Here is a 27564-nt window from a genome sequence, read left to right on the forward strand (position 1 = left end):
TGAAAATCACTTAACTACATTGAAAAATATAGAGCCATCACTTTGATTTCAATACTTGCCATCTCTTTTTTCTAGCATTCATATCACAAATTTTTATATCTTATAAGCAAAGTAAAACAAATGGAGGGACATTTGGAATGCAAAACCTTTCTCTTGTTAAATGCTTGTTTATACCAAATCAGCAGAACCATTACTCATGTTATATTTATAGTACTATCAGGTACTTTCTAGGGGGTGGGAGGTGAGCAGGGAGCAGACATAGTGGACTTACTGTTGAAATGTGTACTACAGAGGCCCCTTCACCATAAAACCAAAAAGGAGCTTTAAGAAACACTACCTTTTGGAGATAAAATTTTCTTAAATTTGTCATGAGCCAAAAAGGATGATAGGGACACTAAATTCATCAAAGAAAGAAAACTACAATAGATATATAAGGAAACAAAGATAAATACACAGAACCGGGAGGTTATCTTTCTGTAAAAGCAAACATTATTTAAGGACAGCAAAGGACTTAGTTCTGAGGGAAAACAGAGGGCAGGAAACAAACAAAATAGACAGCAAGTAGAAATTTATGAAAAGGGACACTCAGAAAGCTTAAATTATAAAGCAAACTCAAGTTTAAAACGGGTTAAAATTGGTTTAGCAGTTCCTCAAAAGATTAGTTTCCATGTGACCCTAAAATTTCACTCCTATGTGTATAACCAAGAGAAATGAAGACATGTATCCACAGAGACTTGCACATGAATGTTCACAGCAGTGTTACTCATAATGGTCCAAAACTGGAAGCAACTCAGATGTCCAGCTAATGAATAAACAGAATGTGATATATCAATACAATGGAGTATTATTCGGACATAAAAGAAATGGATCACGATATAAGCTACGACATGGATTACCCTTGAAAACATGCTAAGTGAAATAAGCAAGACACATAAGACCACATATTGTATCAGTCCATGTATATGAAATGTCCAGGATAGGCAAATCCATAGAAACAGGAAGTAGATTAGTGGTCACCAGGCCACGGGAGAGAGAGGAATTGGGAGTGACTCGTAACAGGTACAATGGTTCTTTTGTGGTTGATAAAAAAAAAGTTCTAGAATTAGATAGTGATGATAATTGCACATTTTAAATATACTGAAAAACACTGAACTATCCACCTTAAAATGGTAAATATTATGTTACATGAATTATATCTCAATAAAAAAAGACATGGAGTGCTGATACATGCTACGGCATTAATGAATCTTGAAAAAATTGCTAAATGAAAAAAAGCCAGTCACAAAAGACCACCTATCGTATGATTTAAATGCAACATCCACTATCGGCAAATTTAGAGAGACAGGAAGTATATTAGTGGTTGCCTGTGGGCGGGGTAGCTGAGGGGATCAGGGAATTGATACCTCAAGGACATGAGATTATGAAAATATTCTGAAATTATATAGGTGTGATGGCAGCACAACTCTGAATCACTAAAAAGCACTGAAATGTACACTTTATAAGGATGAATTATCTGTAAATTATTTCCCAACAAAGCTGTTATTTTTAATTTAGAGTTAAAGAGGGTTTCCCTAGAAAATATTTATATTAAATCTACCCACCAATTTCTTGCACTCTGCTAGCATTATGAAGACCAGCAGAAGTATAATCATGGTCCTTGCACTCAAAGAGTCTGCATTCTATTTGAGAAATATTTACATGCAGGGAACAATCATAAATAACATAAAACAGTATATCTTTAGGGATTAAATTGTACTGACTATAGTAGCTAAAGGAATTCGGGAATCAGAGAAACCCATGAGGCTTTGGAAGAAAACAGTTTGGGGAAGATCTGTAGAGAAGGGAGTCTTGTAAGGCCTTGACTGAGAAGTAAGACTTTGATCAGGGAAATAAGAGAGTTCCAAAAAAAAAAAAAAGAGAGAGAGAGAGAAAACTAATATTGAGAACATGGTATATGTGTGGTTGCAGATTAGTGAGACAAAACCTACGCTCTGTGTAAGTAGGTTCTAATGTAATATGAGACTGACTGAAAAATTATAGTGCATAAAAAAAGCGTGTGTCATCATCAGAGTTTAAAGATGAAAAGCAATGATAGGTGGATGAAAGAAGAGAAGACGAGTCCAGAGTGAAGGCAACCAACTAGAATTTAGGGCAGGAATCTACACCTGGACAGGAAGAGCGGAGGCAGGAATGGAAAGTAAGGAAAGCATGTATGCAGTTCAAAGGAAAACTCGTTCACTCGTCCATTCTACCCAACACTTACTGAGCACTCCTTTTTACATGAAGTCATCTTGCTAAGCCCTGTGATGGTATAAGTACTGAACTGTAATGGATAAAACATTAACCTTTAATTCATTTACAATTCCACTGGGGAGATGAGACACCGGAAGGAGGCACCAGTCAAGGAGGTCTTTGGGAATTGACGATAGGCTTGATGTGAGGATGAACAAGCAGCATGGGTCAAGGATGGCAAGATGTGCAAGAAAATGATAGTGTCATTGAAATTGAGAGAGCATCAGCTGAAGTGTTGGCAGTATCATTAGTTTGACGGAAAGAACCCAACACCACACTCCATTAAGCAGGTTAAACGATTAATTTATTCGGCAAGTAATTACTAAGTGCCTACCATGCACCCAGGCACCGTTAAGGCACTGCAGATACGGGGGAGGGAGAGGCAGGACCATCAAAACCTCCGCTCTCTTGCCGCTTTATTCTCATGGTCCAAAAGAATCAAATACTCTGATGAGATGTTAGAGACTCTGTGAGCAGCCACAATGAATGAATACCTGATTTACAGGCTTAACTTGAGCACCAAACATCTAGGAATAAATTCCAGTGATTTTGTCCACCATAACAAAACTGTTTGTAAGTATTTTTCCTGTCTGTATGACTTTATTTGATAAGAAGAGACAAGAAAGGATGGAAGATTGCTAACACTTCGCCACTGAAGTTCTGCCACAAATTTGAGGAGAGCAGTATTGGCATATAGGGGAGCCCAGTAATTTTCAGCAGCAGCTCACTGTCATATCTTTTTTATTTTTTAATTGCAGGAAGGCCACTTAATTCTTTGTTACCGATACCGGTGGAATAGTATGTGCTTCATTTCTCAGGATCAGCTCCAATTCAAAGAAATAGTTTGGGCTTTGTTCACTCTTGAGAGTTCGAAATTGTCAGTCTCCCAGATGATCTCAAACCAAGGCCAATGCTAGCTGGCCCAGGGTGATGTATAGCACTTAATTTTTGCCTCAAATAATTCTACATTTCTGGGATAAATCTGACCAGAGTCTTTATCCATAGACTATTTCAAAAATAACTCAGGGAAATATTTGATTTCCAAAGGAGGAAGACATTCCCAAGCATAAAAGGAAAAGAGGACGGCATTAGGGAGACGACCGAGTCATAAAATATTTTAGAGAAGTAGTTACTGATGTGATTGGGAAACTGTCCATGGCAAGATGCTAGATACAAAAAATAGAAGAAAAGCCAGCATCGATTGTATGATTTCAATGTAAAATCTCTATCTGCGATACATATGCATGAGAAATACATGAAATGCTAAAAAAAAAATTGGGGGGGGGGTAATTTTATTTTCTTCATGTTTGTTTGAATATTCAAAATTTTCTACATATAACAGAAACAAAAGTGATTTTTTTAGAAATTTAACCCAGCCAAAACAATGCATTTTATTCCCAAACTACACTCCCTTATACTGGAGTCATATAGTCCTACAGATATTTTAGAACCAGTGGTTGTCTACTATTTAACTCAGTAGCAGACCAAAGATAAAGCAAGGGTTTGTGAGAAGATAATCCACGGGCAAATTGAGATGGTAATGGCCTGAAAAGGAAAGTTCTTTCAGACTTCGCAGTATCATGTACATACAGGTCTGATGTGGTCCTGTTACAGAAAAGCAGCCACACTAAGAAGGGGTCGGGGAGAGGGGGAGAGAAGGAAGAGGAAACATCCTTAGTTTACCAGGTAAGCCACAGTCCTCTGCTGCTGCTACGCAGCGTGAAGCCTCACCCCACCTGGCCCAGCCTGATTACTGAGCAAACCGTCTTCGTTACACATCCCCACGCATCTAAACTCAGCACCAGTGATGGCTAATCCTGGTGTCAAAATCTGGCATATGATTCAGATGCACTAGATAAATAATTCAAAGAGCCAAAAAGAAGAATAGGCCGCTTTCAGGGAATAAGTAATTGAGAAAGTTATTAAGCCAAGATCAAATATCTAATGAGTTCAGTTGAGTAAGCAATTAAGTCTGTGTTCTCAACTGCATAATAAAAAAAAAAGAGTTCGTCATATAAAAATGACCTTCATTTTTTAAAACTGGCTGACTGTGTTCACTACCATTCCAATTAGAATATTTTTATTTTCTACCAGCCTTTTAATACCTTCAACTCCCCATGTTCTCTCATCCGTCTTCCCCTCCCCAGTCTTTTCTTTAATCCTCTGTATCCTCCAACCTAGCTCTTTCTCCCCTTTTATTCAACTTATAATGTCTCATACATAGCAAGGCCTATATTAATGTTTGTTCAGTTTAATTGAATTGAAATTCATTTCACCCACTGTACTCCACTATCCAATATTTGAGACTGCTCTGGGCGCTGTTTATACAGGCGGTGCTCACTTTTCCAGCACAGTAGTGCAGAACTATAAAAAGCGACCATGCAAGCTGAAGCCATAAAAACCTCGCTTAATAATCAATGAGGATGATCCAGTTTGTTCTATGACCTTGACGCATTTTTCTCAAAAGATTAAAAACTCCCTCTGTTATAAATGTGTAGGGAAATGACCAAAAAAAAAAAATAGTAAAACCAATATTTATTACACTAATTTAAAACATTAGAAATATAACTAAAATGTCTTGTTTCTTTGTAAAAACACCTTATCGTGGGTAGTTTGGATGGTGCCTGCCTTCTCATTATATAACTTACGACACAAAGTGAGCATCTTTGTCATGACTTGGCAAATTGTCATACTCCTGTCTTAGTCTGGATCAGCTTCCAATATATTTTTTTTCCTTTTTGCTTTCAATGCTGTGAAGTATCTGCAAGAGTTCCTTTAGTGTGAGGTGTTGAGAGCATTATTTCTCCAGGAACATCTTGTCTTCCTCCTCTTATCACAAGCACTCTTCTCACTCATGACGGTGAGCCCATCTGCACCAAGTTCCTCTGGCTGCCTATCCGGCGGCAGCGTCGACATTCCCGTGGCCGGCTATTTCTTCTATAACGTCATTTACATTTGACTCGAATTTCATCTCTAGCTTATCGCTTTTCATGCCTTCGCTGAAACTTAATCTGTATTGGCCGATTCCTTCTCACCATCATCCATTTGTGTAAAATGCCACCGGGAGGCAAGGGGGCAATGCAGCGACACACTTTGCTGTCTGTGCGAACTGAACAACAGATGCTCAGGCACTGATCACCCAAGACTTCAAAAGAAGTGGCACAACTGGTCACAGACCTTGATGCGCATCTGTTGTTTACATAGTGATTTGTAGACTGAAGAACTAGCCGTGGTAGCTGAAATCCGAACTGCACTTGTTGGAACATGATGTGATTTCACTATACCATAACTGGAATGTGTGTATATTGGAGCTGTGCAAAGTAAGGATGCCTTTACTTCTTTTTTGGTAGGTAAAAAATTCTTACATAGATCCTAATAAGGCCACAAAGCTGGTCCTGGCCTGCACTCTGTTGGTCCTGAGTAAACAAAACCAACTGTTGCTTTTAGGCTATCTCAGCATAAAAGTTCTAGAAATGTGAAGTAGTATTACTTAGGAAAGTGTAGAGTGGACATGCTTCCAATATTCTTCCTGGTGACACAAAACATTCCAAATATTTATCTATATCTCTTATCAGGAAATACAGAATAATAGATAATAATTTTCAATCTTCACTTACCCCATTAGTCATCTCTGGGTAGTTCCAAGTATAATTAGGTATAAAAATAACTAGAAGTTACAAGATTAGCATATGATTTTCCAGTTCTCCATCACTCATTCACAGAGCCTTTTGCTCACGTTGCTTTCAAACTATTATGTAGTTACCATTTTGTATTTAATGAGCTTCTCATAGTGTGACATCAAATATCTTTCTAGACTAAGCTCCCCTTTTTAAATTTTCCTGGAGATAGTTCGACATATGCATATCAATCAAGGTGATTCGCCATATAACAAAAGATTAAAATCATGTGATTCTATCAATTGATGCAGAAAAGGCATTTGACAAGCTATGACATCCATTTATGATTTAACTGCTAAAAAAAAAATGGGTATAGAAGGAAAGTACCTCAATATAATAAAGGTCATATATGACACACCCTCGGCTAATATTCTACTCAGTGAAAACTGAAAGTTTTTCCTCTCAGATCAGGAACAAGACAACAATACCCACTCTCATCACTGTTAATTAACATAGTACCAGAAGTCCTAGCCACAGCAAGCAGGCAAGAGAAAGAAATAAAAGGCATCCAAAATGGGAATGACGAAGTAAAACTGTTATTATTTGCAGATGATATGATTTTTTATATAGAAAACTCTAAAAATGCCACTAAAAGACTATTAGAAACAATAAACAGAAAGTCGCAGGATACAAAATCAATGTACAAAAATCTGTCGCATCCCTGGATACTAACAATAAAATGTCAGAAAAAGAAAGGAAGAAACAATCTCACATGCGATTTCAACAAAAAGGATAAAATACCTAGGAATAAACTTAAAGTGAAGGACCTATACACTGAAAACTATAAGACATTGTTGAAAGAAATTGAAAACAAGAAGAAATGGAAAGATATTCTGTGTTCATGGATTGGAAGAATTAACAGTTAAAATGGCTATATTAGCTAAAACAATGTATATTTAATGCAACCCCCCTCAAAATCCCAATGGCATTTTTCAAAAAAAAATAGAACAAAAAAATCCTCAAATTTGAATGGAATCATAAAAGACCCGGAAAAAACAAAGCAACCCTAAGAAAAAAGAACAAAGCTGAAGGTATCACACAACCTAATTTCAAATTATACTATAAAACTATAATAAACAAAACAATAAAACAGAATCGGGAGCTCCAAAATAAAGCCACATGTATATTGGCAACTAATATTTGACAAAGGAGCCAAAAACATACAATGGAGAAAAGAAAGCCTCTTCAATAAACAGTGCTGGGAAAATTGGAAAGCCATGTTAAAAAGAATGAAACTAGACTGCTATCTGATACATACACAAAGATTAACTCAAATGGATTAAAGACTTGAATATAGGACCTGAAACAAAATACATAGAAGAAACCATAGATACTAAACTTATGGATCTTGATTTCAGAGGGATTTTTGTGAAGTTGACCCCAAAGACAAGGAACGGAAAAACAAAAATAAACACAGCAAAAATTAATGAATAAGATTACATCAAACTAAAAAGTTTCAGCACAGTGAAGGAAACCATCGATAAAACCAAAAGGCAACCAACTGAAGGGGAGCAAATATTTGCAAATGATAGCTCCGATGAAGGGCTAATATATAAAATATGTAAAGAACTCATACCACTCAACAACAACAAAAAAATTAATTTAAAAATAGGCAGATGACCTGAACAGAAACTTTTCCCGAGAAGACATGCAGATTGCCAACAGACATATGAAAAAATGCTTGACTTCACTAGCTGTTAGGGAAATGCAAATCAAATCCTAACAAGATACCACCTCACACCTGTTAGAATGGCTATTATCAATGAGCCAAGAAACAACAAGTGTTGGAGAGGATGTGGAGAAAAGGAGATCCTCATGCACTGGGTCACATGATAGCTCTTTTCTTAATTTTTTGAGGCCCCTCCACACTGCTTTCCATAGTGTGGTGGTTACCTGGAGGGTGGGGAGTGGGAGGAGGATAAAGAGGGTAAAGGGAGTCAAATATTCGGTGAAGTAAGACCAGACTTGGGTGGTGAGCCCACAATGCAATATACAGATGATGTATTATAGAATTTTACATCTGCAACTTATATAATGTTATTAACCAATGTTGCCCCAATAACTTTAAAAACTTCCCTGGAAACTCTCCCTTGCTCTAATTAATTCTCCTAGTACTGAATTTTAAATACCTCTTTTGTATCTAGAATGCGTGGTTATTACATTTAGGTTCTCTGTAGTAATTCTAGAGGAAAAACAAAAATGATGAAAAATTTAAAAGCCATCTTTTTAAAAGCTAGTCACACCAATCCTCAAAAAATACCCCAACATCCCAGGTTGTCATGAGGCTCTAGAAAGCAACATCCAAACAAATAAATCCAAAAACAGTCTTGGGCCTAGCTTTGTCACACCGCACAAAAATTTTAGCAGTTGCAGAATTTTCTTTCAAATTTACGCAAAGTTTGGTGAATTCTGGTACATGACACGTATCTGTTTTATGGGGAAACCAAAATGGTCTTGGTAGGTGGTGAGTACCAAGCAAATTCATCCTTTGCCTTTCTTAACTCCAGAAATTCCCTAACCTAATGCCACACATATCATTTTCCTAGAAGAAGATAATAGTCAGGACTTTCTCTGATATCTTTTATGTTAAAATTAAAATTCATTCCAGTGAAATATTTTTAAAATAAATTGAAGTATATGTAGTACCTAAAGACTGCCACTTGGAGGCGTGTAGTACATTGCTTGTGACTGGCTTTCAGATCACGACTACTTATTTAAGCCTTCCTCACAGGTGACACTAGTAGTCAAGAAATTAAACTTGTAAAGCCCAGATGGAACTTAATTAGTAGGCATCGCCTTTTCTGTGTGTACAGGTGGCGTGAATTGACAGCTAAAGAGTCTTACACATTTGAAGGAAAGCACACTCCTACGTTCTTTGCGATGATCATACGTCAAAATCGCAGGAAAGAAAAAGTCACATGGTCATCTTTTTTTCTAGAAACTCCACCTAAACCATAAAAGAGAAATGATCTATGTCCTATTACGTAAAGCATTCAAGCAAGGAGGTCTATCAATCGTCCTGTTCAGTTCTGAGCAGTCATCACAGTGTGATCATCCTCGCTTTGTCTGACCAGATGGAAAATGGCTGCAATTCTTAGAGAGTCATAACAATCACAGATAGAGCATATGCAATACAATGACGCCCTGTTTATCAGAAAAGAATACGTTCGGTCGAGTCTTGGAAATTAAACCACTCCAGAATACAATGCTAGAAAACACCTTCCTTATTAAATAATTTTGAAATGAAGAACTTGAAAATGAGGCCATGTTAATAGCTTCAAAATATAGAAAACAAAATGTGACAGAATTATAAATTACAAATGCGATAATGTGAATTTTTTAATATAATTCTCAGTGACTAAGAAACCAGACAGGCAAAATTTTTAGTAAAAACAGAGACTATATTAGTAAGAATAGAGACTATATAAGTAGTGACTATAAACATCATCTGATAAATATATATAGAATCCATACCCAGTAATTAGAGAATGTATTTACTTTTTAAGCACGATAGAAACATTGCAAAATTTGACTACATGCTGGGCCACAAAACAAGGTTTAAGAAATACCAAAGACTCTACATCACATAAACCACATTCTCTGACTAATGCAGTTGTTAGAAATTATTTTTAAAAATATGACTTAAAAAAGGAAACTCACATATTTTAAAATGTAAAAATATAAATAGCTCATGGTTTAAAGAAATCAAGGAAAATTTTTAATATTTACAACTGAATGGAAATGAACCTATTATATATCAATAAATCTAGGATGTAGCTAATACCATACTGAAAGGGAATGTATGGTTTTAAATAAATATATTAGAAAAGAATTAGGCCTCAAAATGAATGAGCTAAGCTTCCAAGTCAAGAAATTAGAAAAGAAAAAAAAGAGCCAACAAAAGAAAGAATTAGGAGTAGCAATCAGTGAAAAGGAAAGCAAAGATATATATCTTCCCTATTATATCTTTGTTTCTGATTTAATTAATTTCTGTTCTAGGCCTATATAGTTTACTCCCCGAATAACAATAGAGTAAACATATCCTTGATACCAAAACCAGACAAGGACAAAATCAGAAAGGAAATTATAGGCCTAGCTTACTTAGGAATAAAGATGTAAATTTTAGCAACCCGAATCTAGCCGATATAAGAAGAATACACATTATAACCAAATGGGCTTACCCCAGGAATACAAAGACGATTAAACAATAGAAAATTACTTACTGAAATTGATACAATAAACAACAACCCGGGACAGGATAGAACATCTTTAACATGCTCAATCTTGATTTCAAAATTAAGGTGAAGAGGGAAGGGTCGAAAATAGCCAACACAATTCTGAAGCAGAAGAACGTCCTAGAAGATTCAACGGATTCTGTGTAAACCACCGTGCGGTTCTGGCGAACGGATATAAACCAAAGTGCACCAGGGCCAGGCCACCACAAATTAAAACTTAACGTTTGACAGAGAATATGCTAATTCACTGAAGAGAAAACAAACCATCCAAATGAATACAGCGGCGCAACTGGTCTTCCATGTGGAAAAATGATTTAATAAATCCCAACCTTATATCGGGTAAAAACTCGTTCCTAGGAGGTGTAAGGACTACATTTGAAAAACAAACTTCGAAACAACTTTTTGAAAAAAAGACGGAATAACATATTTATGATCTTAAGGCAGAGTTGGGTTCTTAAATAAAACATACATTTAATGGTGATATAATTAAAAATTTATGTTCGACAAGGACATGATGAAAATAGAAAACAATAATCTACGAGAAAGAAATGTCTATGATGCATATAACCAAACAAAGGATTAATAAGAATGAGTTTAATATTAAAATATGAGAGCAATTTATAGAGTGGCCTATTGTTATGTAAAAGCTATTCAACATAGTTTATAACCAAAGAAATGTGAAGTAAAACAACAAATAATTTTATACTCATTAAATATATTTTAATTAAAAGTTTAATAATACCAAGGGTTGGTAAGGTTGTAGAATATGGGACTCTATTCACTGCAAATGAGGGTATTTACTGATTTAGAGAGAAAATGACGACATTTAATAAAGTGGAAAGCATGTATATACACAACCCAAAATCCATTCCTAGATATACATCATATAGAAATTTTCACACGTGTCTAGGAGAAATGTGCAAGAATGTTCATTATAATAATGTGACTATGAAATATCAGAAGCAACCTGGTCCATTAACAAGATAAGAGATCAATATAATGCGTGTTTACCTGTAATGGAATACCATACAAGAGTTAAAATGAATGAGTCATCAATTGAGTATCAAAAAATATAAAATGGGGGAGAACAGTAGATTGAAGAATGATGCATTTTGATCTCTTAGGCATGAAATTTCAAAGCATACAAGAATTGTATATTGTTCATGAATCGAAATATATGTAGAAAAACAAAATCATGGGTGGCAAGGATAATATCACATTTAGGACAGTGATTACCTTGGTGGAAGAGAGGAAAATGAAATCAGAGAGTGATAAAAAGGAAGCTTTAGTTTTACCTACGACATCTCAATTTTTGTAAAAAGATTTCACAAATATGACGACATGTACTTGGTGGGGACAGATGTAATATTCTTCTCTGTATTTTTTCTATTTACTTAAAATATATTGTGATTTTAAAAAAAAAGTTAGCAATATTCTTTTAAATACAAATGTATGATGGTCACTTGCATGGGTGGAGGAGTAGCCCAGATAAGAAAACATTCTCATGCAGGTCTCTAGCAAAGCCTGGCACTTAGGTGCTAACATGACCCATGATCCAAGCTTGGAAAAGGCAAGATGTCCCCAGTTTGGACTGAGACAAATGAGCTAAGGTCTCCAATGCTAGGAAGAGAAATTATCATGACTTTTTCCTACTCCCTTCTTTCCTGCCTTGTTGCTCCCAGCTCCCTTTCCTTCCATCTCTTCTCTCTTCCTCTTGAGTGGTGTGAAAAGCCACAGCTACCTAACTTTCGGGGAGGAATGCAGCTAAGCATATAGCTCTGTCACTGCCAAGCCCAACAGGAAATTCCTCCAAGCATTGGGGAACCTCCATTTATTAGAGAAAAACAAAATTCCAGGATATGTACAATTGATCTATACCAGGGATAGTCCTCTAGTTTGAAACATTAGACAGTTAATGAAAATTCAAGTATATATGAAAGTTCTACTAAAGTTTTACTAAAGCAATAATTTATTGGGCCAACAAATTATTATTAAGCCTTAAAGGAGAATAAGAGATAATTATATTAACCTTTATCAACTTGTTAATCACACAGATATTTAAATTATATTTAACAAAATTGTATTTAACTCTTACATTCTTGAACATATCCCTACATTTTCATTGTTATTTCCAGGATAGTGACAGCTTCTCATAATAAATTGTATTATTGGATTGCTCTCTATGAACAGAATTCTCACTGTGTAAACACAGAATGCTGCTTATGATGGGTTCGGAATGCCTACTTAACTAGATAGACATAAAAGAAGATTGAAATTTTAAGTATTAGATTTCCCAAAGCAGTATATACACAATTTAAGAATTATCTTATTTTGAACTGTATTTTTAATATGGTAAAAAATTAAACAATCCAAATGGATATAAAATCAAAAGTAATTCTCCCTCCTGTACATTGTCCCACAGTCCTCCTCCCCTGAGGCAGCCATTCTTACAAATTTCCTATGTGTTTCTCTAAGATACTTTACACATAGATGACATGCACCAAAAAGAACTTTTTAAAAAAGGAATGGTATCTCAAAATGTCTTAAATTGACTTAGCATGTTCAATCCTTCTCTCTTCGTAGCCAAATAGATAAATAGCACAGAATCTTCAGACTTGGGGTCAGACACAATGTAAGTAAAACCCAATCGCAAGAGCAAGACGACAGATGTTATATTGTCCATTGAACTTTTTATAAAGTCAGGAGAGAACCGAGTACCCATGCAGTAAGTCCTAAAACTTGAATCTGGTACCGATTAGACAGAAACAAGTAATTGACATACATAACTAGCCTGTATTATGATGTATCATGTAAGGATATCAAAGTATATTTAGGTAAATATTTTGTCCACGATTAAATGGAATCTTTAAAAGAACTGATTATACAAAAGCATATATCAATTGTTGCTTTCTTAATAAGCCTAAAATTTAGCCAGATCTGAAATACTGCAAGAGGCTGCCCAATAATTCTCCTTCACCACCTCTGCTAAAATGTTATCACTAACAAAGAGTTTGAGACAAAAGTCTCGGTAGAGAATACGTGACGTCCAAGAGTCTAGGTCATGTCAGCTCATTATGTTTTAACCCAATATATTTGGCATTTCCCATGGAGAAAAAGGAGTTTTCGTTGTTGTTGTTTTGGTTTTTTGTTTTTGTTTTTTTTTTCTAAATCTGTATCTGAGGTCAGTTTGTAAGAAAAATGTCACCTTTCTCTTTTAGGCTCTTCTAACATATAAGAGTGACCCAACCATGAGAAAAATGATGAACCATCTGTATTTCTATATCATGCCTGTGTTTAACGTGGATGGATACCATTTTAGCTGGACCAATGTAAGTCACTTTGCCTATCCAATCGGAGAGAAAGGCTGAATGAATCCTAGAAAACAGAACAGGCAGGAAGCTTGTGAGCAGCCAGCTTAGACCTTCCAGAACTACGAGAGACCCCTGCCCCTCCCCGTCATAGCAGCAACCTTTTGATGGTGTTTGTATGTGTAGCTTAGCATAAGATTTCTCCTTTTAAATTAATTGTGAAAAAAGCACTACTTTAGTCCAGCTTATTCCATTTGCCTGTGAAGAAACAAGGCCAAGAAAAGACACAGCAAGTCTGTGGCAAATACCAGAGCACGACCCTGGGTCTCTCCTGCCAATCCAGTCCGCCCTCTACTCCCTGGAAAGCTTCCTCTGGTCCTGGAGGAACTCTCCCCTCAGTGCTGCGATTCCTTCACTGGTTGAGCTAGTAAAATGCATGTGACTACCCTTCTGAGCTTTTTTCCTATACCTATTTTCTTAATTACATGCTAGGATCGATTCTGGAGGAAAACAAGGTCAAGGAACTCCAGGTTTCACTGCCGTGGAGTTGATGCCAATCGTAACTGGAAAGTGAAATGGTGCGGTAAGTTGGGGTCTCATTGGGGTTCACATCCCAAGGTTTCCGCGGCTTTTACTCTCAAATGTAATGAGCCCGTTAGGACTCTAAAGGAAGACTGATGTTTTGGAGTATGTGCAAACCTAAGAGGGAAAAAAACGCAGATATGTGTATTGGGACTGTGATTTGCCAAAAAAAAAAAAAAAAAAAAGAAAGAAAGTGTTTTTAAATATGTAAATATCAAGAATTTAAATCTGTCTCCCTGATTCTGAAAACTGAAAATTTAAACACAGATGTAAAAGCAGAAAATGGAGGAATACAGATTTTGGAGGAATACAGATTTGTCATTCAGAAACTAAAACAAGAACTGTGGTTTGTGGTATAAATCTGGTTCAATGTTTTCACCCTTTCACGGAGAGTAACACTGATTCTGCCTTCATCTATCTGTCTCTGAGGATCAGAGCCGCCGGATCCTTGTCCAGAATCCACCAGTCTCCCAGTTGTGCATTGATTGGCCACATACTCGGTGAAAGTATTTCTGCTACATTTCGTCTTTCATTACTACTACCTTTCAAGCAGAGAGGAGATATCATTTTAAGGAAAAGAACTTGCGAAATAAAAAAGCAGGTAGGGTACCAGAGAGAGAGATAAAATTAGCCATAGTTAGTGTACACTAGGCAAAACTTTACCTCTACCCATCTTGGTTTTTTAGCTGGGACTCTTAACCAAAAAGACAGATTAACAAGAGGAAAATAGTTTATTAACATGTGCGACTCCTGTCACCTGAGAGAAACCTCACAAAAAGTTACTCCAAGCAGCAACTTAGAACTCTGGCTTATACAGCATCTTCAACAAAAAGCAATAAATTTGTAGAGAAATAGGACAAAGGAAAACAGCCTTAGGCTTCCGAGGGCAGCAAATTGTGGGAAGATACATGTATGGGAAGAAACGAATGGAATAAACTTTGTTTGCAGATTCCTCTGGTGCCCTCTCTGGGCTGAGAAAAATCTGTCTCCAAAAAATTTATATCCTGCATTTCTGCAGAAAAGAGAAGGGTACAGAGAGCTTTTCCTACATGTGCTGCCGCTGTATTTCCTTCAGCTCAAAATAATTGTTATATCATGAGGCATGTTTTGGGATGACGTATGTTGGTTTCCTTCACCAGCATCATACTTGGCAACAGGAGGGAGGCCAAGGAGAAGAACTATCAAAATGCAGTTGTAAGGAGCTGCTCGTTGTGGAGTTCTGCCTTGCCTCCCTCAATGTATAGACTGTTGTGTAACAGAAAATCTTCGTTAGTCCCTTAGAAATGAGGCCTGTCACAAGATCACCCATCCTATGATGCTCTGGGTTCTGTATTAGACACCATTCCTCCCACCCCACAAGCATCAGGCAGAATAACTGGACATGAGCTTAGACTGCTTCCACACGTCCCTCCAGGCCACCCCCCTTCATCAATTAGAACTGGCAAATAACCTGGTAGAGAAGGAAGAATATGGCTCTAGAATATGACAGATATGGTTTGACTCCACCACTATGAGCTCAGTGGTATGGGCAATTCTCTTTAATCTATCTAATAATAATAATAATAATAATAATAATAATAAAAATAGCATCCGCCTCACAGGGTTCTCATAGGAATTAAAGGAATTTACTATGTTTTATGCCGAATTCAGTCCTAGCTCCAAACAAAGGGTCTAAATAAATATCAGTGACCCATTGGCTCTCCCCCACCCTCCAGAACATTCAACTCACCTCTGAGCCTCAGGCCAATTGATTGTAAAACTACTTCTTTCCTTCATTAGACTGTAGTGATAATGAGCCAAAGACAAGCTTAAAAGTGTTTGCACTTATGGGGGAAGAAAGAACATTATATAAATGAACCATGTATAAACACTGTAAGGTGTTGCTATTGATGGCTGTTTAAAGTTAAAACATTTTTCTTCAGCCAGCCTGGCCTGAGACAGCAAACTTGTTCTCGTGAACTCTCCAAGACCACTAATGTTATTTCAACCCTCTTTTCTGCCCTCTCTCCGCTGGGACCATTTTGCACGCTCACGACTGCGTGTCCCATTTCACCAGTTGGCATCTACCCGCATCCACATGCTGCTCGTGATCATCCTGAGCACCCTGAATGGGTACCTGAGCTGCGTAACACGAGCGGGCCGGCCAGCTCTGCCTGTGTAAAGTTAGACTCTTGTTTATATCCAGTTACAAATAAGCATCTTGCTTCCCTTGGTTCTTCCTCACTTACCCAGCTTGTTTCCTTCATACATATGCCTTCTTTGATTTCTTAGTTTCGACTGCTGTTCCAACTAGAATTCCTTCGATTCTTCCCATTTTTTGATCATTCTGATTCTTCCCTGTAAGTCAACACTCAAGATGTTGACGAGGGTATGCGGCAAATGCCAGTTGCAAAATGACCTCGATAGACCGTTGTAAGTGGTGTAGAAATGCGGACAACCTGGCTGGCACCACCTCTCGCCCCCCAAGTCCCCCAAGTAGATTCAGGTGATTTGACAGGTGAGCAGATGAGGCCGTCCTCCCTCACAGCATCAGGTCCGTCTCCCTACAGGTATTTGCTCTTCCCTCACTGAGAAAACCACTCTTAGATCAAGGGCATGGAAATAAGTGAAACCCTTAAGTGAACCTCCAAATAAGCATCCATAGTATAAATAATATGGAAATGCCCAGGTCCACGGAAAACACCTTCAGGTCAACACAGAAGGCGCAGAAACAACTGCTTCTTTCTCTTAACTCAGTGGGTCTCAGACTTAAAGAGTAGAACACGAAACTGCTGATTACCATGAAAAATCTAAGCTCCCACATATGTGTTACACTTCAGTGCATTGAATGAGGAATAGACAATTTAGAGTATACACATGAAAACAAGCATACCTTTCCAAGACTGCATAGCTCCCCTGAGGGCCTGGAGCCATGAAATGAATATCATTGCTCTGAAAGTCCAACAGAGACTCAACAATTCAGAGTAGGGGTGGGAACCAAGAATAAATATGTAAATGTTATGCATTCACTGCCAAAGTTAACTGAGCACAGATATTCTGCTAGGCACTATGGGGTGGGGTTTCCCATTTCCCAAGGTACTCTATTTAGAGAATTGTATGAATACTGCTTTTTTCCAAATTGGGATAAGTCTAGGAGAGAGGCAAAGGGTTTGGATGATATCCATACATAAGCTTTAATCCCTGAATAATTCAAGTGTTGCCTAAAGATAAATTACTATTAGGACAACCCACGAAATGTGAAAAGATGTTTGAAAATCATATATCTGATAAGGACTTGTATTCAGAATATTAAAAGAACTCTTACAACTCAACAGTAAAAAGACAACCCAATTTTAAATGTGCAAGTGATTTAAACAGATATTTCTCCAATGAACATATACAAATGGGAATAAGGACATATAAAGACACTTGGTATCATTCGCCATCAAGAAAATGCACATCAACGTATCATATCATAGTTACTAAAATGGGTATAATAAAAGAGAAAGACGATAACAAGAATGGGTGAGAGTGAGAGAAAATTGGAACACTCCCACTTGTTGCTGGGAACACTGTTAAATAGTTTCTCAAAAAGTTAAACATAGTTATACGACCCAGCAATTCCACTAAGTATATGCCCAAGAGAAATGAAAACATCTGTCCATACACTGACTTTTATATGAATGTTCATAGCAATGTATTTTGCAATATAGTCACAACAGCCAGAAAGTGGAAACAAACCAAATGTCTATCAACTGATAAACTGTGGTATATTCATACAATGGAATATCACTTGGCCATAAAAAAGAATAAATACTGATATATGCTCCAAAGTGGTAGAACCTTGAAAGCATTATGCTAAGTGAAATAAGCCAGTCACAAAATAACAAGTATCATAGGATTCCATTTATATGAAATGTCCAAAATAGGCAAATCCGCAGAGGGTAGATTAATGGTTCCCAAGAGCTAGGTAGAGGGAGGAATGAGGAGGGACTGCCAATGGGTAAGGAGTTTCTTTTGAGAATGAAAAATATTTTGGAATTTGACAGTGGTGATGATTGTGAATATGCTAAAATTCATTGACTTGTGCACTTCAAAAGAGTGAATTTTATGGTATGTAACTCATTGTTTAATAAAGCTATTAGAAAAATTTTAATTGCCATTTAGGAGCTAGTTAGGCACTTAATGAAATACAACTAATTTTTTTAGAACACTCAAACACCTACTATTGTAAATTAGGTGTGATATGGAAAAAAAGATTTTCTACTATGTCCCCCTCTCCACATGCCCTCTCCTACCAGAACCCACTCTATCAAAAAAGAAAAAAAAGGGGCGGGCGGTTTGGGGCAAATATTTTGATAAATCACCTGAGATGAAAAGGGAAACTACCACACACCAGTTGTTTTAAGACAACACCTGTGAAAGAATAGCTGGGCACTGGCTAGTTTTCTAAGAGGATGGGATCCTTTAGCTGAAGCGCCTTAGTTTTGAAAAAAACTGTTGAGAACATGAACTGAATTTCTGTAAAAATACAGGGAATTTCAGAGACTAAATTTGAGGCTAGGAGAGGGAGCAAAGAATGAGAGGTGACCAGAATATCTAGAAAGGGACTTTGGAATTCAAAAATGTCTAATGAGGATTTTAATTAAATTTTGCTGCAAAGTCTGTAAATTATCTTTGTTACTGCACAACCTCCGTGATCAGCAATATTCAGCACAATCTACTTCACTAAGGCTTGTGGGATTGGATCTACTATTTGGGAATATGAAAAGTGCTAAGTCTGGCCTCCAGGTAAGCTCGGGGAGAAAAATAATCCACACCAAATTTTCCGAGGCACGGAACTTGCAACAGGAATGCATTGCCTTGTAAGACAGTGAATTTACATCACTGTAGATTTAGAGAGGAGGTTGGATAACTGTGGGCTGAGAATTACGCGTAGATGGAATTAAACATCCATTAGATAGATGTTCACGGTAGACTCTTAAAACCCCTGCCACTTCTGTGAGAGGTGATTCTAACGTATTATATGTTAATTCAATTTTAAATCAAAACGAATGTATTAAGCACCTCTATAATGCGAGGTGCTGTAAGTTGTATCAGAAAGTTCTGAAAGATTCAATGAATCCTTATCTAACACCCAAGGAATGATTTGAGATTCTAGAGAAATAGAAAGAGGAAATATGTTGGCTTATCCTAATTGCTTTACAACCAATTTAGTGTAAAATCTTCAGGAAACGTTGATAGAGAAATTTAAAAATTAGAGAATCAGTGAGTTAAAATATTATGCTTAGTTGTACTTTTTATGAAGGGAGTAAAGGGCATAGAATCCCAGAGATTTACAAATTTAGATTATAGGAGGTTTGCTCACCCCTTTAGGGATGACTTGCCTTGAATGGTCACTCCGCTTGTTAATGTGTGGCTGCAAAGGAGTTATTTGCGTGTCAAAGGGTGGGTTTAACCTATGAAACAGACAAGAGAGAGACTGGGGATACAGGGTAAGAGCTAAGAAGAGGCGGATTCCCCGGGGGCGATTTCTGATCCAGGGCCACCTCATGCTATGCAGGTAGTTTGAATTTGCATGTGATGTCAGGCTCAGGCACGTGATTATGAATTCTCCAGGGAGACTTTTTTTTCCCTACAGCCAAACCTTGGTATCTTCCCACTGATGGAGATTTTTTTTGCAACCCACACTTTCATTGACAGCTTCACCCTTTGAGTTTCCCAGGTATACGAGCCCAGGTCTTGTTCCTCCTTCCTAAAAATTGTGGGTGCAAATCCCGGTTCCCTGCCCTCACCACCGGCCGCCATCGAAACCAGCCTCGCATGTCCACGAATGCCGCTGACGGGCGGCGGGTTTCGCTTCCAGCTCCCTCTTCCTGTCTGTTCCCGCGGGAATATTTTTACTGTGTATTTACACTGATGTATTGATAACTTGGAGATTTTTATAACTGGAGCTTTTTTCACAGTATCTGCCACAATTCTGCCATACTGCCTGAAAACCCGGCTATCACTCTAGACGTGAACACAGTTAGAATTACTGTTGGCCTGACTTCTTGGTGGTGCTCTTAAGGCCTTCTCCCGTCATCATAACTGTCTAGAACCGTCCTGCTTGCTCCTGACTTTACAGGACCTACCAATGCCAGGCAAATTTCTTTATTCGCTGCCTCCTACGAGTCCTTCACACCACAAGAGCAAGACTATCACCGCTTTGAATTAAAGCTTTCCAAGTAAAAGCATGTAGCTTTAAAGTATTTCTTACTCTTATCCCAAATGTTGTCCTTCAAATCCTTGTGTAATAGTCCTTTTGATATTTGGTGAGAGATGACGATGAATGTTGAAACTGAGGCTGAGCTGGTTCTCACCGATTTTTCTGACTCCGTTATTCTAGGCATTTTCTTTTTCCTTCTCTTGTCATGCAGTCTGTAGTGCGTGCCGCGGATAGGCGCTCTCCATTCATTTCAGACTTTTTAGCATGCCTTCCTGTACTGCTGAGGCCAAAAAGATAAAAACTACATTTCCTAGAACCCCTTGCAGTTGGGGATCTGGGTGAGACTTGTTTCCACCGGTTTGGTGCCCTCACGTGAGACTTTGAACGTGCAAGATGGCCGTCATTTGTCTGTTGCCCCTGATGTCCAGCGACATGGTGGAGGCATGTGGTTGACCAGAGGCAGCTTCCCCAACTGCTTTTCCTTATGTGCTCCTTCCTCATTTTAGTAAAGGTGAGAGCCCTCCAGGTAACCTGTTTCAACCCTCTTCAAGGCCCTTGCTAGAATTTCTTTCCCAATGGCTCTGAAAGACCCTTAACCCTTAAAAAAAAAGAAAAAACAAACAAACAAACAAAAAACCCCTGCTTAAACTAGCCACAGGGGATTCTATGCCCTTTCATGAAACCCTGACCAATACAGAATCACCCAGGAACATTTCCTTTCCCGGTCCACCTCTACTACCTCAGCCCAAAATACTGTACGTTCCTAAGCTCTTTCTGATACCCTCTTCGATTGTTCTTTTTCTTTGTTTTCATTATTGCTATTTTCCCATCTTTTCATATTCAATTATCGTCCACCCTATTTTGGTCTTGACGAATAATATACCTGTGAGAAATACTAGTAGGCTTTTATCTCTGTCTCCTTAGGATTACTTAGTATTACTCAGCTCGAGAATACATTGTTGATTCCTTTCCGTGATTCTCTAACTCGCCAACATGTTTTCACGAATTTCATTCTTTCCAGAATAGGAGATCATAAGGCTGAACTGAATATCCTTCTGTTTCTAAGACTTAAAGAAAATACAAAAAGCTTTCATTTCCTTCTCTTGCTATAGAAACCTGTTTTCCAGGTAATACACAGCTAAAAAGAGCTACTTATCTTTTGTGAAGTCACTCTTAAATCCTATTTTTCCTAATTCAGATACTGATTATATACAAAATTCACTTTGTCTCCCAGTTTTATAGTTCATGTTGTTTATACACTACACACCCAAATGCTTTTTTAAATGAGCTTTTTGTAACCATAGATTAAATAATGTTTGGTACTGACTGTGTGTGTGTACATGTAAATGATATTTGTCTTTTTACTTCTCTGATCATGCTTGTGGGTAGATACGGAAGAATTTGCATGTGAAGGACAATATCTTAATTTATAACATACATTCCAACATCATGAACAAAAATACCTGTTAAAATTTTTGAAAATGGTGTTAGAGTTTTAAAACCTTTTACAAATAGCTCATTTTTCAAAGTCACCGAAGTAAGTAGCATCTAAGAATGTTTTTGAAGTGAGGCCTGATGGAGGTCACAGAATCACTCCCTCAGCTCCTTGGACACTGAGCCACTGACGTTTCTTGTGTTACTGATTTTTAAGTCCACCGATTTTATTTCACCGAGTTTCAGCAGGTAACCACCCCCTGCTGCTCAGTCAGGAGGGGGCCTCTAGTCTTGCCCTGGGTAAAGCTTTTATCTATTCTTTTTCCACTGTGCTGGTTGCTTTGCAGCATTATTGCATTTCTGAGTTTACCAAAAACAAACTACATCTCCATGATAATTTTCCTCCAGCTGTTTCATTTGCATCTGACAAGTCATGTTATTTTTTATTTTCATAAATTTCATGCCTATCTAACTGCTTCGAATTTTTTGGCTCTCGTTTTTAACATCTCGTAAACATTATATAGCATTACGTTCCTGCTGGGCCACTGTTGTTAAATATTTTCCTTGTGTTCGGATTCCCAATTCCCTTTCAGTCTATATGCGTATTTTTAATGCAAACCCCTTCTGAAGTAAGTTTTCTGTTAATAAAACGATCTCTTTTGCGTGCTAGTCTTACATGCAGAAATAGGAAAATGATGATATTCTTTTTATCTACCACTTTTTATAACTGTTTATAGCTGTGATATGCTGAATAATGACAAGAGGCACATGGAAGTCACCTTCCCTTTAAGCCATCTAGCTGAGAGAGGGGTAGGAGACGAAATCAGAAGAGCCAGAGGCAAAATGACCGTAGGTCCTGCATCTTAGAAAGAACTTTAGATATTTCTCCAAATGGGATGGGAAAACACTTTGCCTGTCAGGGGTATTTTGGTGGAAAAGTTTAATAAACACTAGGTAATTAGAAATCTTTAAAGGGAGGAATAAATGCGAGCTTTCAAAGCCGGGAAGAAAATGACTGATCTCTGGGCATCACTTGAGTGAGAGCGTCAGCTAAAGGACTGGGCAGTAAATTGCAACAGGACCATAATCCAGGAAGCAGTGGCAAAGATGGAGAGGGGACGGACAAGAAATGTGGAAACAGCAGCATTCGCTTAGACCCCGGCATGTAGACGATGACATTCAGAGGGACAAGGGAGAAGTCTAGGATGGCTCCATTTCTGGCTGGAGTTGTAACAAAGGTGTCATCCACCAAGACTTGGCATCTAGTGAAAGGCGAGGATTTGGTGGCAAACATGAGTCCACTTTGAGCAGTGGATCTGAAATGTTTATAGGAATCTAGAAGATGTACAATAGGTAAGTGGGTGTATGCTTGAAATATTGAAAAGAGGCTAGTCTTATCATATAGTTCGTGGGTCCTTAACATAAAGCAGGTAGTTGAAGCTTTGAGGACAGACTGGATTGCTGCATATGAAGAGTAAAAAGACCAGACAGTCAAAGCAAAACTTTTGACCTACGCGTGCCCTTTGATCAAAGCATTCTATTTTGAAAATACATTGTAAGGAAAGAGAAAAAGATACTTACCATGGAGTAATTTATGATAATAAAAGCTTAAAAACAACCTAATGTTGAACAGAGCAATGGTTAAATTAATACATATTGGTGAAATTTTAGTAAGTCATAAAAATGGATAAGAAGTTCATTTAAAATAACAAAAAGCTTATAATACTGAGTCTAATTCTGGCTATAACTTTTTCACTCGACTACAATTCTATAAAATATATAATGATTCTATATGTACATGTGTCGGATATGTGTGTGTGATATATACACATTCACATACAAACACAGGAGGAAAAAAGGTGAGGAAAAAAATACAGCAAAATGCTGGAACTGAAAAACTAGTGCTGTGTTTTCTTCTTTTAAATGTTTTCTAAACTTAATTTTAGAATTCTACTTTAAGGAACAAACTTGCCTTTCAGAGTATACATTCTGTATTTAGTTTTCCCATTCAATCTACAAGTGATTAGCCAAATGACCAATCGATAAAGATGAGTTTTTAAAGAGCGGCACATAATGAAATGAATTCCAGACATAAATCCCATTTACATAGATTATCTTACTGCTACTATGAGACTTTAAGCTGGTCACCCTACTGTCCCACTGGAATTTTAACAACACTCAATAGAGACACAGGAATCATTCGACAAATATTTATTGAGCACCTAATAGATGTATGGATGCTACTTTGGAATGTTTCTTTAGATCAACGAATCAGTTTCTAGTTTGAGTACATTTTTCTCTACCTATGTTCAAATGAGACTTTAAATAAAACCATCTCTCTGACCATCTACTGGACCTATTATTAGTCTTATAAATTCATTATGCACAAATTCTATTTGTTGAAAGACAGAAAGAATAAATTTTGAAAGCTATAAGAAAAAAGGCAATATTATACTTTTCTGTTGAGACAGAATGAGTACAACTTCTATGGAAAGGTTTTAGGCAATGTCTACAAATTGAAAAAATGCACATCCTTTTGACTAAGTAATTCACTTTCAGAAATAATTCCTATTACTGTAGTCACATATGTGGAAAGCAAAATGTACAAGGACACTTACTGCAGCTTTCTTTATAATGAGTTGGAAGGATCCCAAATGCCCATCAACAAAGGACTAGTTTAATAAATTAGACTACAGTTATACATTGAAATAGACAGAAATAGCCAGAAATAGACAGCTATTTTATGTACTGATATACTAGTTGAACAAAGCAAGGTTGAAGATTAAAATGTACAAAGAATACTGCTATTTGTATAAAAACGTTTTCACAGATGGATGTAATAAAACTGGCTTTTCGCTTATAAATGCATAGACTAACCTTGGAATAATACTAGAAAGTAGTAAAAGTGATTGCTTCTGGGGAAAAGAAATGGATGGCTAGACAGATGAAGGAGGGAGCCATTTATGTGGCATTACCATGTACATTCACTGGCCACTCAAAAAAAAAAAAAATTAAAAACAGCAAAGATAAGTCAACATTCTTTGCTGAAAAAAAAAAAACTAAAAATAAAATGTTAACAAAACTTAAGCTGCAGAATGTACTACCACCACTCAGAGCGCTTCTCTTTTTATTAGTTTTTGTTACTTAGCTTAGTTATTATTCGTAAAACATGGGGTGTGGGACCCAAAAGAGGGAGCTGAGAGGCTTATAAAGAAACCATATCATACTCCTTCCACCACCGTTCCTCATGGCCCCCAGCCCCAGCGAACGGGGTGGGCGTGGGAAATGCAAAGTTAGTTCCCACTTAATTACATGTTATCTACTCTAATAAACACCAAACCCACAGCCCTTCACCCCTCTGGCCTCCTCCCCCATCGTCTCGTTGATATTCCCCTAGAAGGGAAAAAATTAAGTTGTACACTGGTTCAAAACATCTTATTAAAATGTATTGTCTTACTATGTGGAGAAGTAGAAAGTGCATGTCAGCAAAAACATTTTAACTCATGTGACGGATTTCATTAGAACGCAGAAACTGTCTTCTTACACCGGCATCTATTTAAAAAGGTGAGGTTCTGGCCTGCCCTTCTAGCCTGTAGTTCTGAGAGAGAGATTCCAGGAGGTTCCACAACAAAAATAGCACTAATTCATCTCATTCGTCATCCTTAAACTGGGAAGGCACCTTGGCAACAAAGACAAATATGACTCAGAGCTATGGAATCACTTTTGGTTTTGCTTATCCACATTCTCAGGTCTGTTCTTACCCTCGGGTATAGTTTTATTTGCATCTATTTTCAGCATAAGCCGGAAAATTAGATGCTCAGGCTCTTGTACAATTGCTTACCTTTCATTATTACCTTAAATGACAATGAAACTGACCTTAAACTATAAAACGCAGAGGGGATTTTGACGTGATAGACTAAGAGGGGCCTTCCCCTCAGGCAGATGGAGTCCCTGGGTGAACACTGAGCTCCTGCCGTTAGCAAAGCTCAAGCCAGGCCAATAGGAACACTGCTATCCAGGGCTTGTTCTTGGGAACTGGGAGCCCAGTGAGGGAGGCCAGCCCGTCAACCACCAGCTGTGACTTGAGGCCAAGTGAAAGCTGATGCCTAGAGAGAGGCATGAATGTCAGCTCACAGAGGAGAGAGGGAAAAGGAATTCTGACCGGGGTGAGGAACCGAGAAAGCTGCAGACAGGCGCTGAGCCTTCCAGGCGTGGAGGGGTTTGAATACGTTTCAAGAGAGGAGCTGGACAGACAGTCCAGGCTGAAGGAAGAGGAGGAACAAAGGGAAAGACACGTGGGAGGGAATGACGGAGCCGGAGCCGGCTGGGGCCACGCAGAGGCTGGGGCTTCGGCTGCTTACTCGGTGTACAGAAAAAAACATGAACCTAAAAACACTCCATCGGTGAGGGCTTAGACACCATGCTGAGGGCTCGGGGCTGATGCTGTGGGCCACGAATAGCCAGGGAGAGTTTTCGAGGGGCTTGGCGGAACCACGTGATCTTTGTTTTAAAAAAGCACTCTCAGCAGTGTGAAGGATGAGTTACAGCACGTAACCCAGGGAGAACAGCTGAGAGGCCATGATATCGTCCAGGTGAGAGATTACAAATCCCCAAATTATGTGGGGACACAGAGGAAAGAAAGGAGAAGATTAAACTCAGAGAGAGGGAGGGGTGGGGATACCGTAGGAGTTAAAGAACACCCCAACGTTATTAGCCGAAAATAAATAAATCCCCCAGATATCCAGTTTTAAGGATTTGACCCCCAAACCGAAGAATGGTAATAGATGAGAAGAGAAAAAGAAAATGTTCTGGAGGCATCCTCTAGTCTGAATCATATTAATAAATTCGTTAGTTTATTTAATAAATATTTTTTAAAGGCAGTCCGCTAGGCACAGGAGATACAAACAAGAAAAAGACAATTCCTTTCCTCAAGAAGATTGACAGTTTCATAAAAAAGCAATTACATTCACCTGTGATAAGTGCTGTGTAGAAATAATTAAAGGGTGTTTAGAAGAGTATATCAGTGTCCTTTTTGCCACTCTAACAAATAACCACAAATTCGGTGACTTAAAACAACACAAGTTCATCGTAACAGTTCTGGAGGACAGAAGTCCAGAACGGAGTTTGCCAGGCTGAGGTGTGGAGCGACCACACTCCTCCAGGAGGCTCTCGGGAGCATCTCTCTCTGCCTTTTCCAGCTTCTAGTGACCACGTGCACCCTTGACCTTGTGACCTCGTCTTCCAAAGCCAGGAACATAGCTCCCTCTCTCTCTGACTCAGCTTCTCTCTGCTTCTGTCGCACAGCCTTCTCTTCCATCCGTAATCAAATTTCCCTCTCATAGGAGACTTGTGAGTACATTTGGGGCCTACCCATGTAATCCAGGATGATCTCCCCATTTCAAGAACTTTATCATGAAATGCTGTGTCTGGTGCTTTCACTTTCTGCAAAGGCCCTTTGCCATATAAGGTAACATTCACAGATTCGAGGGATTAGGACCTGGTAATTTTTAGGGGCCATTATTTAGCCAACTACACGGGGTATAGAGAAAAGGCCCCTAATCTGGCCCCTTTATCCTGAAGGTAGTGGTGAGTCACCAGAAAGTTTAAAGTGAAGGAATAAGCTAGTAAGATGAGCTTTTTGGAAAATTAATTCAGGACTTCTGAAGATGTAGATTGAAGAAGAGCCTGGAATAATAATAATAAACCCCTATAATAATTCTGAAAAGTTTTGACTAAGACAGTAGTAGTTGAGTTGGGTGTATTGGAGAGAAATTAAGACAATGCCATTAACAGCTCTTTATGGATTGTTGGATGCAGTAAATGATTTCCGGTGTAGTCAGGTGCCACAC

At 38.0% G+C, this 27564-nt stretch overlaps 1 protein-coding gene and 1 long non-coding RNA gene across 5 annotated transcripts in view; one reads left to right on the forward strand and one right to left on the reverse strand.

The window, feature by feature from the left end:
- Positions 1–27564, forward strand: part of CPA6 (carboxypeptidase A6) — a 224284-nt gene that overhangs the window by 172454 nt on the left and 24266 nt on the right. For both annotated transcript variants that reach the window (XM_016152944.2, XM_016152943.2), the window contains 2 exons: positions 13423–13533; positions 14005–14095. In XM_016152944.2, coding sequence (XP_016008430.2) covers positions 13423–13533; positions 14005–14095 — 202 coding nt within the window. The remainder of the gene's footprint in view (positions 1–13422; positions 13534–14004; positions 14096–27564) is intronic.
- LOC107514827 overlaps positions 1–27564 on the reverse strand; it is a 110187-nt gene that overhangs the window by 33558 nt on the left and 49065 nt on the right. The window lies entirely within an intron of this gene.

This window comes from Rousettus aegyptiacus, unplaced genomic scaffold, assembly GCF_014176215.1.
Source record: "Rousettus aegyptiacus isolate mRouAeg1 unplaced genomic scaffold, mRouAeg1.p scaffold_m13_p_15, whole genome shotgun sequence".
In the NCBI taxonomy this organism is placed as follows: domain Eukaryota; kingdom Metazoa; phylum Chordata; class Mammalia; order Chiroptera; family Pteropodidae; genus Rousettus; species Rousettus aegyptiacus.